At 38.0% G+C, this 22,125-nt stretch overlaps 1 protein-coding gene across 1 annotated transcript in view; it reads left to right on the plus strand.

Moving 5' to 3' along the window:
• Positions 1–6,665: 6,665 nt before the first annotated feature.
• LOC123531058 (venom factor-like) overlaps positions 6,666–22,125 on the plus strand; it is a 142,641-nt gene continuing 127,181 nt past the window's right edge. Inside the window, exons 1-8 of the mRNA XM_053517587.1 lie at positions 6,666–6,820; positions 8,229–8,331; positions 11,510–11,570; positions 12,726–12,923; positions 13,245–13,324; positions 13,627–13,761; positions 14,144–14,186; positions 16,792–16,882. Of these exons, the coding sequence (XP_053373562.1) occupies positions 6,765–6,820; positions 8,229–8,331; positions 11,510–11,570; positions 12,726–12,923; positions 13,245–13,324; positions 13,627–13,761; positions 14,144–14,186; positions 16,792–16,882 (767 nt within the window). The 5' untranslated portion in view covers positions 6,666–6,764. The remainder of the gene's footprint in view (positions 6,821–8,228; positions 8,332–11,509; positions 11,571–12,725; positions 12,924–13,244; positions 13,325–13,626; positions 13,762–14,143; positions 14,187–16,791; positions 16,883–22,125) is intronic.

A 22,125-nucleotide genomic window follows, 5' to 3' on the forward strand; every position in this document is an offset into this window, starting at 1 on the left:
CGGAAATTTTAATTGGACGTTTACGTCATGCATAAGATATGAAGTTTAAAAATAGAATTACAGGAATTCCTAATGTTGATTTGACTCGTTCGCCGTGACGGATATTCGAAGAACGAGACTTTTTTTTCTTTTTGGAATACGCGATGCATTTTTTCTTCTGCAAGCTTTCATGTCATAGCGGAGGAAATAAAAAAATCACGTTTTTTCAATTTTATTTTTTTTCTGAAAACACGTTTTTCTGAGCGGCGGTTCCGTAAACCGAAAGATCAAAAATAAAAGGCCTTATCCATTTTCTGATATCAATAAATGAGTTTTAATGATATCATAAAAAAGAAAAGAAAATTTTGATCGTGATATCAAATGATTTTATACAGTGCAACATCTCCAGGGCGACCATCACCCCTGAATGTTGACTCGAAGTCCGCGCGAGTGTAAACAGTGCAACATCTCCAGAGCGACAACCACTCCTGAATGTTGAATTGAAGTCCGGGGGAGTATACAGTGCAACCTCTCCAGGGCGACCACCAATCCTGAATGTTGACTTGAAGTCCGCACGAGTGTAAACATTGCAATATCTCCATGCCAACCACCAATCCTGCATGTTGGCTTAAAGTCCCCGCGAGTGTATACAGTGCAACCGCCCCAGGGCGACCACCACTCCTTAATGTTGACTTGAAGTCCTCGCGTGTGTAAACAGTGCAACATCTCCATGCCGACCACCACTCCTGAATGCTGACCTGAAGTCCACGCAAGTGTATACAGTGCAACATCTCCAGGGCCACCACTACTCCTTAATGTTGACTTGAAGTCCGCGCGAGCGTTTAAAGTGCATCCGCTCCAGAGCGACCACCTCTCCTGAATGTTGGCTTGAGGCCCGCGCGAGTGTATACAGTGCAACCACTCCAGGGCGACCACCACTCCTGAATGTTGATTTGAAGCCCACACGAGTGTATACAGTGCAACTTCTCCAGGGCAACCACCACTCCTAAATGTTGGCTTGAAGTCTGCGCGAGTGTGTACAGTGCAACATCTCCAGGGCAACCACCACTCCTGAATGTTGGCTTGAAGTCCGCACGATTGTATACAGTGCAACATCTCCAGAGCGACGCGAGTGTATACAGTGCAACATCTCCAGGGCGGCCACCACTCCTAAATGTTAAATTGAAGTTCGCGCATGTGTATACAGTGCAACCACCACTCCTGTATGTGTACTTGAAGCCCGCGCGAGTGTATACAGTGCAACATCTCCAGGGCGACCACCACTCCTGAATGTTGACTTGATGTCCGCGCGAGTGTATACAGTGCAGCCGCTCCAGGGCGACCACCGCTCTTGCATGTTGACTTGAAGCCGGCGCGAGTGTATACAGTGCAACATCTCTAGAGGGATTACCACTCCTGAATGTTGGCTTGAAGCCCGCTGGAATATACAGTGCAACCTCTCCAGGGCGACCGCCACTCCTGAATGTTGACTTGAAGCCCGCGCGAGTATATACAGTACAACATCTCCAGTGCGACAACCACTCCTGAATGTTGACTTGAAGCTCGCGCGAGTGTATACAATGCAACCTCTCCACGGCGACCACCACTCCTGAATGTTGACTTGAAGCTCGCGCGAGTGTATACAGTGCAACCTCTCCAGGGCGACCGCCACTGCTGAATGTTGACTTAAATTCCGGGCGGATGTATACAGCGGAACCCCTCCAGGGCGACCATCTTAGCTGAATGTTGACTTGAAGTCCGTGAGAGTATATACAGTGAAATATCTCCAGGGCGACCACCACTCCTAAATGTTGGCTTAAAGTCCGCGCGGTTCTATACAGTGCACCCTCTCCATGGCGACCACTTCTGCTGAATGTTGACTTGAAGTCGGCGCGAGTGTATACAGTGCAGCCTTTCCAGTGCGGCCGCCACTTTGAAGACAGAGATTGTAGAGCTGCTGACAGTTATATAATGTTAAAGAATTAAAGAAATGTTGATTGGTATTTAATATCTGTCATAGTAGAGCCTGTCAGAAGTTTCGTTAATATAACTTAGGTTATTATGTTGACATAAATTCATTGGAAGAGCAAAGGAATAATTAGTCCTCTACTGGCTGAAAACCAGTTTCGGGGACTATAGGAATGCATTTTTCCGTCCGTCCGTCCGCAATTTCGTGTCCGGTCCATTACTCTGTCATCCATGAAGGGATTTCAATATTACTTGGCACAAATGTTCCCCATGATGAGACGACGTGTCATGCGCAAAACCCGGACCCCTATCTCAAAGGTCAAGGTCACAATAACTCTTCCATTCATGAAGGGATTTTTTATATTATTTGGCACATATTTTCCCCATGGTGAGACGACGTGTCAGACACAAAACCCGGACCCCTAGCCCAAAGGTCAAGGTCACAATTGGAGGTCAAAGGTCAATAGGGTTTTTTTCCTGTCCGATCCAGAGCTCTGTCATGCATCAAGGTATAACAATATCTTACAAAAACTTCTGACTTGAACCAGAATGGACATAAATTAAGCGTAAGTAATAGAAAAAAAGGTGGTGTTGCGATCACTTGTAGAAATACGATTAATATGCGAAGGGTAACTCACGGCACTGTTCGAAGCTTTGAATATGGTATTTGGAAACTCGTTTTCAAAAATTTAACCATACACCTAGTGGGTGTGTATAGACCCACGGCTGTATCGACTGGTAACCAGTTCGTTGCTGAATTGTTTGATTTCATCGAAAATATTTTACCACATTATGACAATTTACTTATAATGGGATATTTCAACTTGCATATAAACGATGACAACAGTTCTATTACAAACTTCAAGGACTTCATAGTAGCAATGGGCCTGGAAAACACGTTGATTTCAGTACATACAGGAGGACATAGCTTGGATCTAGTCATAACTGAGTCACTTAATGGTGTTCATGTAGAGAAATGTGAGCCTGGGCCATTTTTATCTGATCACTGTGTTGTTATGGTTCTCTTAGATGTTAAAAAAGAGACTATTACTAGTAGGAACGTGTCATTTAGAAATTTTAAAAATTTGAACGAATCAGAATTTTCAAGCGACCTAAGTGCAATAAAAGTTGATTCACAGAATATAGACACGTTTGTGAAAGAGTTTGAATCGGAAATAGAGGATTTCCTGAATAAGCACGCTCCCCTGGTTATATTTGCCATTTTTTGTTTGGGACTTGAAAAAGGCGTGATTAACAAACATTATCATACCGTTACAATACACAGATGAGAATGTTTGCAAAATATAGATTCAAGCATTTTTCATGTCTGTTTGGTATGACTGTATTTATAAAATGACCGTTTTTCTTGCGTTTTTATTTAACACTCAACATTATGTTACGATGACGATGTCAAATTAGTATTCGTCAATTTTTATTTTCAATCCGGAAGCCAACATAACTGTCACAATAACAACTAAATACGTACCTGTCTATTTGAAATTAATGAAACAACCGGTGAATACAGAACCGCAGAAATAAATCCAACTTAACGTGAGAAGGAAGACACCGCAGAAATAAGGTACGCAGAAATTTAATAACACCTCATTTTTGAAAAAATCGCAGATTATTAAGCCCGCAGAAATAAGTACTTATACACGGGTATGAAACGTTGCCCGCGGCACAAAATGTGCCGCACTGAAATGAAGGCATCGTGCCTCCGGAGGCGCAGGCATTGCGCAGGATGTTTACAAAAATAACGAGCAAGGTGAGTAAAATTGAATGTTTTTGGTTATTGTCTTTTTACAGTAAAAACTTTTTAGAAATCGGGGAATGCAGCGGGATGAAGTTGTGTCTTGCCGACAAATCCATGCCCAGTTTGTGAAGAAATATGTAATATTGTTATTTTGCGCGTGTTTTTCATTGGATATAGTAACGTGAAAATTACAAAAGCAGTGAATATTCAGAGTCATTTCATATCCTGCTGTAAAAGGAATGATGTATTTCTGTAGTATATTATATAAAGGCATGACATCTGATCGACTGAGATAAGATACATGTGAAGGAAAAGGCATATCCCCACGTTCTGCCGACTTTTCAGTCCAGTGCCGCAGGCATCTCGATGGTGCCGCAGACATCGTGAGAGGCACAGTCATCTTGAATACTATTTTGGTCGGTAGTACGTGTAATTTCGACCTGAAAGATGTATTTAAGTACAAAAATATCAATAACAATGTTGTTCCTCCAGTTATTGTGTAAGACAAGTCTTCTCAATCCGAACTTTGTAATATAAATAGCTATTTTAAGAAGTTTGCAATATTTTTTCTTGCTCTTTTGGGGGATGGGACCAGGTGCCTCCCAGTTGAGAAAATCACGTCATTTTATATCGAATTAGGATTAATTTCTCCTGAAAAACAATATTCAATTACCAAACATTCCCATTTGTAACAATTATTGATGCTAAGTTCAAAGCAAGGTATGGAAACTAGCATTTGAGCACAAAAACTGTCATAACTTTTGTCAGTTTTCAACCAATTTTGATGTTTTTGTTTCAGCATCAAGTTTTTATTTTTCACAGCAAAGAGCTTGTATTTTTAGTTCTTTGTTTACAGTTTGGGCGTACTATTTTGATAAGCGATGAGCTGAATTTCGCCCCCCCCCCCCCCCCCCCCCCCCCCCCCCCCCCCCCCCCAAAAAAAAATGGCGAAATATCATTGTTTTGGGGTTTTCTGAAGACACAAAAAACGTAAAAACATGAAACTTCCCTTAAAACGATACCGTTCCCAAGTTTTGTGTGGAAAAGAAACAATGAAGTTATCTATAGTTAAATATCTTGTTTATATTATATTTTCAGATGGATGTACATGCATTCAGTGTATATAAAAAGGAAAAAGAAAATCATTTCACCTTATGATCAGACGAAAATTTTATGTGTACAGTCAGTGCACAGACCTAAATCATAGTTGAACGACTAAGAGTGAGTAAAATATGTTAATATTTTTGTAGAATTTCAGAAATGATTAGAACAAGTTAAGCCCCATTTCGGACATTTTTTTCATTGGTTCTTTTCAACACAAAACTTTGGAACAGTATCGTTTTAAATATTCTTCGTTCGTATGTAAATATCTTGACTTAACAGTGAAATTTGTGCTGATATACTGTTATAGAAAAACATAACGCGAGATAAGCGAGAGAGATTACATGTTTTGTGTTTGTGTGTGTTTTTTTTGGTCTTTTTGCTCACCATTTATTCATTTTTATTATTTTGTTTTTATTTATTTTTATTATTTTTTGGAGGGGAGGGGGCGGGGGTGAAATTCAGCTCGCCGCTAATAAAACAGTACGCCTAAACTGTAAAAAAAACTCGATGCTAAAACAAAAACATTAAAATTGGTTGAAAAATGGCAAAAATTATGAGTTTTTGTGCTCGTACGCTGATTTTCATACCTTGCTTTGAACTATAATCATCAATAATTGTTACAAATGGGATATTTAGTAATTGAATATTGCTATTTTACGGGAGAAAATGAATCCCAACTTGATACAAAATGACGTGATTTACCCTGGCCCCATTCCCAAACACAACGAGAAAAAATACTGCAAACTTCTTAAAATAGCTATTATATTACAAAGTTCGGATTGAGAAGATTTGTCTTACTACTATAATAACTGGAGGAACAACATTGTTATTGATATTTTTGTACTTCAATACATATTAGAAGGTCGAAATTACACGTACTACTGACTACAATAGTATTCAAGATGACTGCGCCTCTCGCGATGTCTGCAGCACCATCGAGATGCCTGCGGCACTGGACTGAAAAGTCGGCAGAACGTGGGGATATGCCATTTCCTAGGCATGTATTTTATCTCAATCGATCAGATATCATGTCTTTATATGATATACTGCAGAAATACATCATTTCTTTTCCAGCAGGAGGTGAAATGACTCTGAATATTCACTGCTTTTGTAATTTTCACGTTACTGTTTCCGATGAAAAACACGCGCAAAGTAACAATATTACATATTTGTTCACAAATTGGGCATGGATTTGTCGGCAAGACACAACTACATCCCGCTGCATTCCCCAATTTCTAATAAGTTTTTACTGTTATAAGACAATAATCAAAAACATTCAATTTTACTCACCTTGCTCGTTATTTTTGTAAACATCCTGCGCAATGCCTGCGCCTCCGGAGGCACGATGCCTTCATTTCAGTGCGGCACATTTTGTGCCGCAGGCAACGTTTCATACCCGTGTTAACGGTATATGATAACATTTTTTTATAATGCGCCGAAAAATTCCATATGAACCAACTGTAGGTTTTTATATATGCAAATTTTAATCTAATTGTTTTATTATTACATATTGTATATATAGTACAATATTGTTTATACATCTTTGACAGATATCAGTTTATTATGTTACACTGCAGCAGAGAAAATTAGGCGCCTTCCAGTAGGGGACTTTGTATTGCATGGCAATACTTCATTCACTTGTTAAACTAAGGAAGACTGCCTATAAACTTTTAAATTCTGAAAAAAGCAAATTTCACAGTTCAGATTTAACATCGTGTATACTTAAACTGTACATAATATATTAAAGCTAAATTACATATTCCATCTGGTATATATTTTCACATGGAAAATCTTGTTTATCTTAGCATTCATCATCTTTATCAGTTATCAAGGCATTTTAGCATTCCGACGCAGTAAAAATTTAGTTCCGGGTTTCCAGGAATTGTAAACAAATAAAAAAACATACATTTTCTTAGAAATCAGAAATAAGAAATAAGCAGAACTCACTTGTGAGTTGAAGATGACGGTTGTAGCGTTTTGTTTTGTGATCGGAGCATTAATTGTTTCTTGTTACAGGTCAGTTCTATATACTTTACATTGATCGTCATATTTCTGATTAATATCTATAAATTTCGCTGTATCCCGTAATTTTGCTTGTTCTCTGAAAGTAACTGAAAACCAAAATGAATCAGGACGTATTGTTTTCTTCTCGAATCATCTGGATGTTTTTTTTTCATCTCTATGATTTAACTGCGTCATCTTGAAAGATGGTTTTAATTTCGAGGTTATGATTCTATTTTTGAAGACTAATCTCAAAACGCCAGTATCTGACTGGTTGATTCTGAGCTCAGTTTTGAAATTGACCTATGGCAGAACAGCATTGTGAGCTCAGTTTTGAAATTGATCAATGGCAGGACGGCATTGTGGGCCAAGTTTTGTAATTTGTGAGCTCAGTTTTGAAATTGACCAATGGCAGGACAGCATTGTGGGCCAAGTTTTGTAATTTGTGAGCTCAGTTTTGAAATTGACCAATGGCATGACAGCTTTGTGAGGGCAGTTTTGAAATTGACCAATGGCAGGACAGTATTGTGAGCTCAGTTTTGTAATTGGCCAATGGCAGGACAGCATTTTGAGCTCAGTTTCGAAATTGACAAATGGCAGGACAGTATTGTGAGCTCAGTTTTGTAATTGACCAATGGCAGGACAACACTGTGAGCTCAGTTTTGAAATTGACCAATGGCAGGACAGTATTGTGAGCTCAGTTTTGAAATTGACCAATGGCAGGACAGTATTGTAAGATCAGTTTTGAAATTGACCAATGATAGGACAGTATTGTGAGCTCAGTTTTGAATTTGACCAACGGCAGGACTACACTGTGAGCTCAGTATTGAAATTACCAATGGTAGGACAGCAGCATTGTGAACCTGGTCTCACACTGAGCTTTATAACCTTGGGCGGAGGTCTCTGCTTACTTAACTAAATGGAATATTCATCTTCTAATCAATTTGCCTTGCCTTCGATCAAACCTTCTTGACTAAATGGGATAAACAGCTTTTAAGCAAGTTGCCTTGCCTATGTGATTAAACTTACTGGATTGTATTTATAAATGGTATATGACCAATAGAATTTGATTTTGGTATATTTAGAAAGGAAACTGGGTAGACAATCGAATAAACAAAACATTTAACGGGTGAAAAAAGAACAACTTAATAAATATACACATTACATAGTTAGCTTTTTGCATGTAAAGTGTTTCGTCTATGATCTATGTTTACAAAAAGTTCAAGCCAGTAACTTAGCCCATATCATACACAATAATTAAGCATCAAGGAAAATATAAAATAAATGCCTAATGAATTGTTCTTACAAGTTGAATTTCTCGTAACCTAGATAACACCACAAAGTGATATATTAAAGATGTTGCAATTTTGCATTTTGCTTTAAACTTTATCATTCTGCATTCTGTTTTAAATTCTTATCACAGCTCGGAATACTACTTCGTGGTAGCGCCAAATGTTATCAGGTTTGACCACCAGGAAACAGTAACAGTCAGTATCTTTGGAAGTCAGCGCAATGTAGCTGTCACGGTAAGTAGTATATGTTCTTTGATCTCTGTTCATTTTGTCAACTTGTCAGATGTCGAAACAGTATTACTATATGAAAGGTATGATTGATTTTCCACACCTCAGTTGGATAGCTAATGAGATAGATGATTCGAAAACAAGCCGCATAAACCATAGCCTTCAGCTAACAACATAATCCATAGAAGTCAGCTAGCAAGATAAACTATAATAAAGCACTTAAACCATTTAAGTCAGCCAGCAACATAAACCATAGAAGTCAGTCTTCATTATAAACCATAGAATTTAGCTAGCAACATAAAGTCATAAACAATAGAAGTCAGTAAGCAATATAAACCATAAAAGTCGTACAAAAACATAGACCATAGAAGACAGCCAACAACCTAGACCATAGAAGTCAGCGATTTCAGTAAAGAACAGACGTCAGCTAGCAACATAAACCACAGAAGTCAGCTAGCAATAAATAATAAAAGTCGTTAAAAACATAGACAATGAAAGACAGCCAACGGCCTAGGCCTTAGAAGTCAGCTAGCAACATAAGCTATATAATTCAGCTTACAACATAAAAACGTTAACCATAGAAGTAGGCAAGTAATCAATATAAGCAATAGAGGTCAACCAACAACATAAACCATAGAAGTTTGCCAGTAACATAAATACAAAATGTGATAGAAGTTGGTCAACAACTTAAACCATGGAAGTTAGCCAAAATCAGCCACAGAAATGAGTAAGCAACATAAAGCATAAAATTCAGGCAACAGTATAAACTGAAAAAAGGCAGCCAGCCACATTAACCATAAAAGTCAGTCATCAATAAAAGCCATAGAAGTCAGCCAGCAACATAAACCATAGAGGTCAGCCAACAGTATAAGCTATAGAAGTCAGCTAATAGCATAAGCCCTAGACGTCAGCCAGTAGCATAAACCATAGAGGTAAGCTAACAGCATAAGTCGTAGACGTCAGCCAGCAACATGCCATAGAGGTCAGCTAACAGCATAAGCCGTAGACGTCAGTCAGCCACATAAACGATAGAGGTCAGCCAACAACATGAACCATAGAGGTCAGCTAACAGCATAAGCCGTAGACGTCAGCCAGCAACATAAACCATAGAGGTCAGCCAGCAACAGAAGTCATAGAGGTCAGCCAGCAACATAAACCATAGAGGTCAGCCAGCAACAGAAGTCATAGAGGTCAGCCAGCAACATAAGCCATAGAGGTCAGCCAGCAACATAAGCCATAGAGGTCAGCTAATAGCATAAACCGTAGACGTCAGCCAGCAACATAAACCATAAAGCTCAGCCAACAACATGAACCATACAGGTCAGCTAACAGCATAAGCCGTAGACGTCAGCCAGCAACATAAACAATAGAGGTCAGCCAGCAACATAAGCCATAGACGTCAGCCAGCAACATAAACCATAGAGGTCAGCCAGCAACGTAAGTCATAGACGGCAGCCAGCAACATGAACCATAGAGGTCAGCCAGCAACATAAGCCATAGAGGTCAGCCAGAAGCATAAACCATATAAGTCAGCATAAACTACAATAGTCTACCAACAAGATATGTCATAAAAATCGGGCAACAACATTAACCACAGAAGCCAGCGGACAACATAAAACATAGAACACAGCCAAGAACATATACCACCAAATTATAGAAGTCAGCCAGCAATATAAACCATAGAAATCAGTCAGCAATATAAACCATAGAAGAGGGGCAACAACATAAACTATATATATAGGCCACAGAACAGCCAACAACATATACCACAGAAACAAGGCAACAACATTACCTATAGAAATCAGCCCGCAGTATAAATCATAGAAGTCAGCCGGCAACATAAATCATAGTTGTCAGCTGGTAACATACACCATAGAAATCAGTTGGCAATATTAACCATAGAAGTCAGCCGGCAACATAAATCATAGAGGTCAGCCGACAACATAAATCATAGAAGTCAGTAGGCAACATAAATCATAGAAGTCAGCCAGCAACTTAAATCATAGAAGTCAGTCGGCAACATAAACCATAGAAGTCAGCCGGCAACATAAATCATAGAAGTCAGTCGGCAATATTAAACATAGAAATCAGCCGGAAACATAATCCATAGAAGTCAGCCGACAACATAAATCATAGAAGTCAGCCAGTAACATAAATCATAGAAGTCAGTTGGCAGTATTAACTGTAGAAGTCAGCCGGCAACATAAATCATAAAGGTCAGCCGGCAACATAAAGCATAGAAGTCCGCCAGCAACATAAATCATAGAAGTCAGCCGGCAACACAAACCATAGGAGTCACCTGGCAACATAGATCATAGAAGTCAGCCGGCAACATAAATCATAGAAGTCAGCCGGCAATTTAAATCATAGAAGTCTGCCGGCAACATAAATCATAGAAGTCAGCCACAACATAAATCATAGAATTTAACCCGCAGCATAAACCATAGAAGTCAGATGGCAACATAAATCATAGCAGTCAGCATGCAACATAAATCATAGAAGTCAACCGTCAACATAAATCATAGAAATCAGCCGGCAACATAAATCATAGAAGTCAGCCAGCAACATAAATTATAGAAGTCAGCCAGCAACATAAATCATAGAAGTCAGTCGGCAACATAAATTATAGAAGTCAGCCAGCAACATAAATCATAGAAGTCAGTCGGCAACATAAATCATAGAAGTCAGCCAGCAACATAAATCATAGAAGTCAGTCGGCAGTATAAATTATAGAAGTCAGCCATCAACATAAATCATAGAAGTCAGTCGGCAATATTAAACATAGAAGTTGAGCAACAACATAAACCATCTAGTAACGGAGGCTTGAGTAATGCATCTTTTTGACACTTACAAATTTGGCGATGTAAAGTTTGCAATAAAATCGAGGCAACATCTCATTAAAAACATTCTGGCACTCAAAAGTTGTCAAAGATCATCTTTGTTTCATCACTGAAACACAATGCTGTATATTTTCACTTCACATTGGACGAGTGATTCAGATGGCCTTCATTTCATTTTGTGGTTCCTAGAAATCCTATAAAACATAAAGAAAACACTGTTAAGTAATAATGGGATACCAGGCTAGCTAGCAGTCTGTTATCTCATTATAAATATGCATGCAAATAATTGCCCTTACTTAGGTGCCGTCAGACAAAGAAGCTTGTCTCTGTCTGTCTCTTTACAGGTATGGCTGGAGCACAGGAATAAACAGATATCAACAAAAACAGTGACGGTAGCAGACGAACGTAAGTTTATTCCTGGTAGTGCAGTACATAAGTACCCAAAAGATTTAGTGTAAAAGTTAATTTTGCTTTGGACAATATGGACAATTCTTATTCAGATAGAAAACTTTTTGCTATTCCAAAAGTGAAAGGTTTCGGTATAAAATCTTTTGGATATAACGGTTGTAACACAAACTGTGAGGGATGCAACATAAATTTCAACGTTTAGGTCAAAGGTCAAAGAAAACCTGATTAGTATTATCTGAATTTTTAATTGTTTTAATCATTTTAAGGTTCCAGTACGATTTTATTTTGATAGATTTATTCCCTGCTAATCATTTTTGTCAGATATTTCATAGCGTGCTTTTACCATAGTAAGTTTTATATCTTACATTCATTATTTAGCTTCAAGTTTTACATAAGATGCAGTTCAGCGCGATTGGACTGCCCAGGCAGCGTACTTGTAACCTTTTTATCAATACCAGCTATGTAGAATAATATATTATATGATAATATATAATACTTATTTTTTAATCCATCTACTGTGATAATGTTAGTCTTTTATGATTTTATATCTATGAACTGCGATAACCTAAGTCTTTCGTTTTTCGGTGATATGTTTTCCCATGTCATACCATATTATACTACACAAGGACCACAATGGAAATAAGAGATGATTTCTATCTCTTTATTTGTGTCATCCTTCGTGTTATAATGTATATGACATGGCTTTATTTAACATGCATACTTGTTTATTGTTACCTGTATGTTGTTATATATATTGCCATGAATACAGCTCGTTTAAATGGGTCAGCCGTGTTGATGTACTTATAAAATAGACATGCCAGGTTCATAGGTTGGTCAGGGCTACGGATATGTATTGTATCTTGCCATCGGAATATTTCTATAAACTGCTTCTTCCCCGTCCGTTTGGATCCGTCCATGTTTACAAACACGTTTGTTTATTTTATGGACTGTATGTACATTGTACACAGAAATAAAATCTACCTATCTGTCTACAAAACCTTAGTGCCGTTTACCTTATAAAATTGCAGCAATATAATTATTATGTTCATTTGTAAAACGTCCCTACCAGACACTTAAACACATTATATTTGCATTTATATTCAAACAGTTACATAAAGTGTAAATACTATTTGTACATTATATTTACCTTAGAGAACCCAGTTCAGACAACTTTGCGGGTAACGGAGGATGATCTGTTTGACAGTGTCATTGATGAAAAACCCAGGAATATCAGAATTTGCTCCAGACGCGGTTTTGAGAGCAGCATATGTAGGGACTTGGTTCTAAGCTATAAGACTGGATACTTAATCGTACAGACTGACAAGCCTATATACACTCCTCTGCAGAAAGGTAAAACTTTATGTGTAAATATATAATAAAGGAGATCTTCCATACTGAATTTAAAATTGATAACATTGTAGAATATCTGATGAACAATTGATTAGAAGTTTTTTTCGGAAAAAAGCTGAGACTTTGCACATAACACCTAACTGTAATGTTCCCGTATAAGCATTCAGTATATACTATGTGCATGTATTTGCAAATACAGAAAGCATTAATAAATTCTATCAAAGTCTACTTAGAATGTTTTAATCATTGAAACAACATCCTAACATAGATTCGGCAGTTTTTTCACGCTTATAACACAGTAATCTGTAAATTTCATTGTAGTGAGGATAAGAGTTTTAGCGCTTGACGAGTCTTTGAAAAAGGTTTCTGGTGACAAATGGCAACTTTCATTGGATATTGTAGTAAGTACACAGTAAAAAGCAGTGAATATCGTAGTAAGGACATGGTAAACTTAAAATTCCAATTCTTATTGAATCTAAATTCAGATATTACCAACAACGATGTAGCGGTCCTTCCCAACATTTTGCGAACATATTGATAGAGAGCTACATTTTCCCTGGTTTGACTGTAAATTTTTGTAGTGAGGCGCAGCTTGTGCTGTCTGTACAGGCCTTATTAGCCCATTTATGTTTTATCAGCAGCCAATACAGCTTTACATAGATCGTTTCATTTTATGAATAACTTATTTGATTTCTTTTTGAAGAGTCCATCAAATTTGACTCTAGGAAGAAGAGTATTTACAAAAACTAAAGCAAGCGGGTTTTACCAAAATGACTTTACGTTACCACCGTATCCAGAAATCGGAATGTGGACGGCTCGTGCATTTTACATGGGACAGGTATACCCTGTGTTCATTTATTATATTTAATCTTGTTCTAATCAAATAAATGATTACACATGATTGGAAATGATTGCTTACGCTTAGAAAATATACATGGTCTAATTGACGACAGAGTGCACATAGAGTATTATCATAGAACATTCATTACCACTAAAGCGAAGCGTATATTTCATGCATTTACAATTTATTTTTTGGCATAAATTTTGTAAAATTTCTATATTCTTTGATATCATTTGCCGGCAAATTTCGTCTTTAAAGCAGGGAAGTTAATAAACTGTTTAATATATCGAATAAACGCGACATTTCCCGAAAAAAACCCATTTCATATTCAGGAATTTATAGAATGTTAAGAAAAGTGTGTGTGTGTGTTTTTTTTCAGTTTGAAACAATCGAGAGAGCTTTATTTCAAGTGAAGGAATACGGTACTGTAAATTTTTTTTAACTCTTTACATTGTATTTTATCCCACACACTGGCCTAAAGGGAAAACGCAGTTATCAAAGAATACCGAGAGTTTTTTTAAGCAAATGGCGATGAACGTTTTATTCTGGCCCAGTAACTATATTGCTTTAATATTCTGGTGTTGTGTTGTGAGAAAATGGTAGGATATTTTGCATTTAAGCAAAAACAGAATTTTTCTTGTGAGACTGGTGGTGTATTATTGCAGAAAGAAACGCTGTGGATATTTGCACTCGGTGTACTTTCTTATCAGATATTTAAGAGATATCCACAAAATATGTAATTTCAAGGAACCTGATATTATTTTTACACTGTCTCTGAATTAGCCCATATTAAATACAAGTAGAATTTAGTGTTGCAGGACCCGTTGTGGTCAGGTTATTCAAACAGGATATTGTCATAAAAATAGTCCAGGTTATCAGTAATTATCGCTATGTAGGTGCGCATTACTTATTTTAAGAAACATGTGCAATTCTCGTGTTCGGTTCATTTTTTCAGGATAGGAAATGCAGTCTTGCTGCATGTTTTATCAAAACATTCGTATTGAATTTTAGTTTCGTAACCTTGTAAAATTTTGTTTTTATTTTTCCAGGAAAATGTTTATCTGTTCACCTAGTTTCTGGAAACGGTATTCTGAGAAAATGTTACATTTTATCTCATGTAGTTAATCTTTATTTTTTAACCTTGTACTGGAACTCAGTAAATTGCTGTGAGAGTTTTTTCTCTTTATCTCTCCCTGTCGGAAACACATAGATCTGATAACCTCATTTTACAGGGTTTCCTCCTTATAGACATACTTTTCTTGGAATTTTGCTAATTTTTATTGAATTCAGCGAATGAATGAAAAATAAGCAAAAATTATAGGTAACGGTGTTCGCTTTCATTTCATTTATTGCGGTGTTTTTCTACAATCGCAAATCTAGAAAAGTACGCAAAAATGTTCTATTTTTAAAATCTTGTTTTAAAATTTAGTTTTAAATTCCTATAATTTTCTAACAAAATTAATCTCAGTACTAAGGTAGGTTTGACAAGAAACATTAACAGGTCACGAAAATAACCTGAAAATGATTTTTTAAGTCCTTTTCTTGTGAAAAATGCCGAGGTTTACAATTATTTCATATATTCTTTTACAAAAATGTAAAGACAAATTTTGTTCAAAATGAATTCCAAGACCCAGAATTTTGCACTATAATTTTAGATTGTACAAGAAAAAAGACTGGTCCCGGTAAAACAAGTTATTGGTTAGAATATTAGCTTAAATTGTCAAAACACAAAAAAACAAGGTGTTTCGTCCTTCAGAATTTGACGAAAACAACTTGCTGCAACACCTTCTTCACACAAATGTTATGAGATTTGATCTTTTTTATAAGCTTTCTATTTGTAACACTTTTTTTTTTCTAAACAAAATTTCGACGGAAAATAAACTTTTCCAGATGTGCTTTTATATTCAGACAGTATAATAAGCAGACTTTTGAAATTAGGAAAGCGCAGAGGGCCTATTAAAGAAACGTGTTTTGATTAATTTAATCACGACGAGAATAAATACACTTAGTGAAATAATGTCTTATTGGCGTAGCCCGAGGGTTTATTCACCGTAGCATTTAACGTATTTGATCTTATCAATTGATTTAAACACGTCTGCCATACATTCATATTCTGATATACCTTATGATTCAAATATTTAATATCAACATATTGGGTTATGTCAGAACTGTTACTAACTGCAAAAATGGGGTAAAACATACCATTCGTGGTAAGCTTAATACCCGTACAGCATCTATTCGTCCATCCGCCCATCGTTTTCCTTAATATATTTATCATATCTTGCATACTGATAACGTGGACACTTTCAAAACAAACCAGCTTCATGCTTATAACAACGTTGTCTTATTTAGTGAAATATGTATTATAAATAACCATTTTTTCGATTAGTCAATTGTACGTGTCCCATTAGGGTCATCGCTGTTTGCTTTTTTTTAGCTAACAGTATGCGGCGTTGGCCCTAACGGGACACCATAGAATTATTATTGTAAATCTGGAAATTTTTCAAAAGAGAGCTGAATCGTAAAATATTTTAATTGGATATTAAGATGTGCTTCTGTTGAAACAGCTCAGTCAAATGAAACAGTTTTATTGCAATATTTTATGTTGCGATATTGTCGATGCATTGTGTATGTGTGTGAGTGAGTGCGTGTGAGCGTGCGTGCGTACGTGTGTGTGTGTGTGTGTCGCGAAACATGTTGCAAATCGTCAAGGCAAGAATCTTGCCTTCAAAATCTACTTATCTGACCTTATCCATCGCAGAATGAGTGAAAAATGTAAAAAGGGGAGTAACATTATTAAGAGTAATACTTATCTGACTTTTTAAAACTAAACATATAGACAAAATGTGAAAAAGAACACAGTAGTTAATTTTTAAAAAGCTTTTTATCCGTTTAAATTAAGCTTACATATCTGCAAGTCTTACTGAAAGATGCACCTTTTAAACGCAAGTAAACGTATTTATGTCTAGTCTTTTAAAAAAATATTTCTCTTAAATATGACTTTATTTGATTTATAAATCTTTGTAGTGTTGCCGACATTTGGAGTGTCTATTGATGTATCTGAGCCACACCTTCTTGAATCTTTTACTGGAACCATCACAATCACAGTTAAAGCCACGTGAGTGCACAGAAATAAATACGTTTTGTTTTTGTTAGATCTAATGTCACACTCCAATATTCTAGGCCGTAAGTCGACTTTTAAGCTTCTCACGATGAAGACCCGAATGGGAGAACCACTGGCCTTCTGTAAGCAAACTGGTCTGGTTTTCTCACATATTCTGTACCTTGAGCGAGGTTTCGAACCCACAGCGGAGAGGGGGCAATTGGTTCAAAGTTAGCGACCTTAACCACTCGGTCATGGATACCAATGCACGAGAAACAAGATGTGAAGAGTTGAAAAGTATAGAAGCGAACCATGGTATACTTTACACCAGATCTGTGTGCACTTTTCAAAAGTCTAATATTAGGAGGTTTCATATACATGTTTATAAAATATAGCATATATATGAACTATTCAAACGTTTATTTTCTAACGTCGTGCTTTACGAGAAAACATAAATAACTAGACAGGGGAAGTACAGAACATGCCCTACTTATCGAAACAAAAACTACTAAAATTCATACTTATTCCACAGTCACCCATTTCCATTCATTTGGTATTTCATCTATCTCGATGACTTACTAACCTGTGTATGGGTAAACATTTACCTGCTTTCTTTCAGACAGTGTCAGAATAACTTTAATGGCAAGGTTTTGTTTGTTCATATTTATTTACTGGACTTATTTTAAAAAAAACAAAACTTTTAACTCGTAAATAAGTTAGCGGTCGGTGAACTTTTAGGGTTATATTTCCACATTTGAGAAGACTTAGTAAACAGAATAATGAACACTATTAATAGCCGGTTAAAATTTCGAACAATATGACATATGATTTTGGACATGTCTTCGATTTATTTAAACCTTTTGGAGTGAAACTTCGCACATATCTAAATTTTCCCGAGAACATTTGAGTAATGTTAGACATCAAGAGGTAGTCGTTTTAAATTATTTAAAGTTTGAAAGGTGTAGCTATTAAACTTTGTGATTTAGAACCCTTAAATTGAACAATTACCAGAAATAAAATCAGAACCATGTAAACCTGACATTTGAGCCACTGACCCCAAAATCAATAGGGATCTTTCTCTAGTAGTTCTCAATCATTGTGTTAGGTTTTAAAGCCATAACTTTGTACTTTATGACTTAAAGACCCATCATAACCAAGTGACGTACTTTTTTCTGCTGAATTAACGAACTTCTTGAAAATCACTTTGCTGATACTGGTATAATAGAGTTATACTACAAGATGGCAGGTTGGCAATTTAAAATGTGAATTTATTAATCTGCAAACTTATTAAGTTAATCTCTTGTAAATACACATTAAAACTTTCTTACCCTGCAGACACAAATGTGTTTTGAACTCAACACATTATATACTGTGCACAGTGCTACTTTCATTCAATAAAATGTGTAGACATGAAACACATTGTCTTGGCCTAATATTTGTCAACGTCATTTAATAAGTAGATAGGAGGAGTGTTGTGTATTGTGGTGACACCCCATTTCCGCGTGCAATTTCACGTCGATGTTTATGCAGCTGATTACCTCTATTCATTATCTACACAGTCATGACAGTTGTATTTAGATGTATCCTTTCAATAACCGTTTTACCGAGTTGTCGCTGTTTCAGTTTGGACAGTCGTTGATCACTGTAGCAAAAATGGTTGGAAAACGAATAACAAATACTGAAGAAATTCGGTCATATATAAAAGTTTGCAGTAAATTCAGTTGTTCCGTGAAAGAGGTTGCTGCTAAAATAACCCGTGTTTATTGGCGTAGTAAGTGGAAAAAGAAATTTTATTATGACTCCCCACACGTAGAAAAATGACCCTCACATAGAATTGTGAACCCCCATAGAATAACGACCCCCTTACCCAAACCCTAACAATAACCCATCTTAAGGTACACTTACAACAAAATTCTCCCCTGCCGATAGGCATCGGAGGAGAATATGGTAATGGCACCCGTCCGTGCGTGCGTCCGTGCAACATTTTTGTGACCGCAACTCCTCATTCATTATAGGACGGAACTGATTCAAACTTTCAGGGATTACTACTACCGATGCCTAGTTGTACAGGAAGAAAAAAATTGGATTTGCTCCACCTATTCGAAAGTTATGACCCTTTGTCACTTTTTTCATATATATACCTGCTCACAGTTGGTCTCTGGTTACATGTTGACTCTGCTAAAAGTTGGTGTCTGGTCATATGCTGCCTCTGCTCATAGTTGGTGTCTGGTCATATGCTGTCTCAACTCATAGTTGGTCTCTGGTCATATGCTGTATCTGCTCACAGTTGGTCTCCAGTCATATGCTGTTGCTGCTCAGAGTTGGTCTCTGGTCATAGGCTGACTCTGCTTACAGTTGGTCTTCAGTCATATGTTGTCTCTGCTCACAGTTGGTCGCTTGTCATATGCTGTCTCTTCTCACAGTTGGTCTCTGGTCATATGCTGTCTCTTCTCACAGTTGGTCTCCGGTCATATGCTGACTTTTCTCACAGTTGGTTTCTGGTCATATGCTGTCTCTGCTCACAGTTGGTCTCAGGTCATATGTTGTCTCTGCTCACAGTTGGTCTCCAGTCATATGCTGTCTCTGCTCACAGTTGGTCTCCAGTCATATGCTGTCTCTTCTCACAGTTGGTTTCTGGTCATATGCTGTCTCTGCTCACAGTTGGCCTCCAGTCATATGCTGTCACTGCTCACAGTTGGTCTCTGGTCATATGCTGACTCTGCTCACAGTTGGTCTTCAGTCATATGTTGTCTCTGCTCACAGTTGGTCGCTGGTCATATGCTGTCTCTTCTCACAGTTGGTCTCTGGTCATATGCTGTCTCTTCTCACAGTTGGTCTCAGGTCATATGCTGTCTCTTCTCACAGTTGGTCTCAGGTCATATGCTGTCTCTTCTCACAGTTGGTCTTTGATCATATGCTGTCTCTGCTCACAGTTGGTCTCTGGTCATATGCTGTCCCTGTTCACAGTTGGTCTCTGGTCATATGTTGACTCTGCTGACAGTTGGTCTCTGGTCATATGTTGACTCTGCTGACAGTTGGTCTCTGGTCATATTCTGTCTCTGCTCACAGTTGGTCTCTGGTCATATGCTGTCTTTGTCACAGTTGATTACTAGTCATATGCTGTCTCTGGTCACAGTTGACCTCTGGTCATATGTTGTCTCTTCTCATAGTTGGTCTCTGGTCATATGTTGTCTCTATTTACAGTTGGTCTCAGGTCATATGCTGTCTTTTCTAACAGTTGGTCTCTGTTCATATGCTGTCTCTTCTCACAGTTGGTCTCTGGCCATATACTGTCTATGCTCACAGTTTGCCTCTTGTCATATTCTGTCTCTGCTCACAGCTGGTCTCTGGTCATATCCTGTCTCTTCTCATAGTTGGTCACTAGTCATATGTTGTCTCTTCTCATAGTTGGTCTCTGGTCATATGCTGTCCCTGCTCACAGTTGGTCTCTAGTCATATGTTGACTCTGCTCACAGTTGGTCTCTGGTCATATGTTGACTCGGCTCACATTTGGTCACTGGTCATATGTTGACTCTGCTCACAGTTGGTCTCTGGTCATATGTTGACTCTGCTCACAGTTGGTCTCTGGTCATATGTTGTCTCTTCTCATAGTTGGTCTCTGGTCATATGCTGTCTCTTCTCACAGTTGGTCTCTGGTCATATGTTGTCTCTATTCGCAGTTGGTCTCAGGTCATATGCTGTCTTTTCTAACAGTTGGTCTCTGTTCATATGCTGTCTCTTCTCACAGTTGGTCTCTGGTCATATACTGTCTCTGCTCACAGTTTGTCTCTGGTCATATGCTGTCTCTTCTCATAGTTGGTCACTAGTCATATGTTGTCTCTGCTCATAGTTGGTCTCTGGTCATTACTGTTTTTTCTTATAGTTGGTGTCTGGTCATATGTTGCCACTCCTCAAAGTTGGTCTCTGGTCATATACTGTTTCTGCTCACAGTTGGTCTCTGGTCATCGCTGTCTCATCTCTTAGTTGACCTCTGGTCATATACTGTTTCTGCTTATACTTAGTCTCTGATCATTTGTTGCCTCTCCTCAAAGTAAGTCTCTGGCCATATACTGTTTCTGCTTATGGTTGGTCTCTGGTTATATGCTGTCTCTTCGCAGAGTTGGACACTGTTCATACGCTGTTTCTGCTCACTGTTGGTCTCTGGTCATATGCTGTCTCTGCTCATAGTTGGTCTCTAGTCATATGCTATCTCTGGTCATATGCCGTCTCTGCTCACAGTTGGTCTCTGGTCATATGCTGTCTCTGCTCATAGTTGGTCTCTGGACATATGCCGTCTCTGCTCACAGTTTGTCTCTGGTCATATGTTGTCTTATCACACAGTTGGTCTCTGGTCATATGCCGTCTCTGCTCACAGTTGGTCTCTGGTCATATGCTGTCTTATCACATAGTTGGTCTCTGGTCATATGCCGTCTCTGCTCACAGTTGGTCTCTGGTCATATGCTGTCTTATCACATAGTTGGTCTCTGGTCATATGCCGTCTCAGCTCACAGTTGGTCTCTGGTCATATGCTGTCTGATCACACAGTTGGTCTCTGGTCATATTCTATCTTATCACATAGTTGGTCTCTGGTCATATGCTGTCTCTGGTCATAGTTAGTCTCTGGACATTTGCTGTCTCTTCTCACAGTTGCTCTCTGTTCGTATGATGTCTTTGCTCACAGTTGGTCTCTAGTTATATGCTGTCTCTGGTCATATGCCGTCTCTGCTCACAGTTGGTCTCTGGACATATGTTGTCTCTTCTCACAGTTGCTCTCTAGTCATATGATGTCTTTGCGCACAGCTGGTCTCTGGTCATATACTGTCTCCGCGCATAGTTGGTCTCTGGTCATATACTGTCTCCGCTCACAGTTGGTCTCTGGACATATGCTGTCTCTTCTCACAGTTGCTCTCTGTTCGTATGATGTCTTTGCTCACAGTTGGTCTCTGGACATATGCTGTCTCTGCTCACAGTTGCTCTCTGTTCGTATGATGTCTTTGCTCATAGTTGGTCTCTGGTCATATGCCATTTCAGCTCACAGTTGGTCTCTGGTCATATGCTGTCTTATCACACAGTTGGTCTCTGGTCATATTCTGTCTTATCACATAGTTGGTCTCTGGTCATATGCTGTCTCTGGTCATAGTTAGTCTCTGGACATATGCTGTCTCTTCTCACAGTTGCTCTCTGTTCGTATGATGTCTTTGCTCACAGTTGGTCTCTAGTCATATGCTGTCTCTGGTCATATGCCGTCTCTGCTCACA

Source organism: Mercenaria mercenaria, chromosome 11 (genome assembly GCF_021730395.1).
Source record: "Mercenaria mercenaria strain notata chromosome 11, MADL_Memer_1, whole genome shotgun sequence".
In the NCBI taxonomy this organism is placed as follows: domain Eukaryota; kingdom Metazoa; phylum Mollusca; class Bivalvia; order Venerida; family Veneridae; genus Mercenaria; species Mercenaria mercenaria.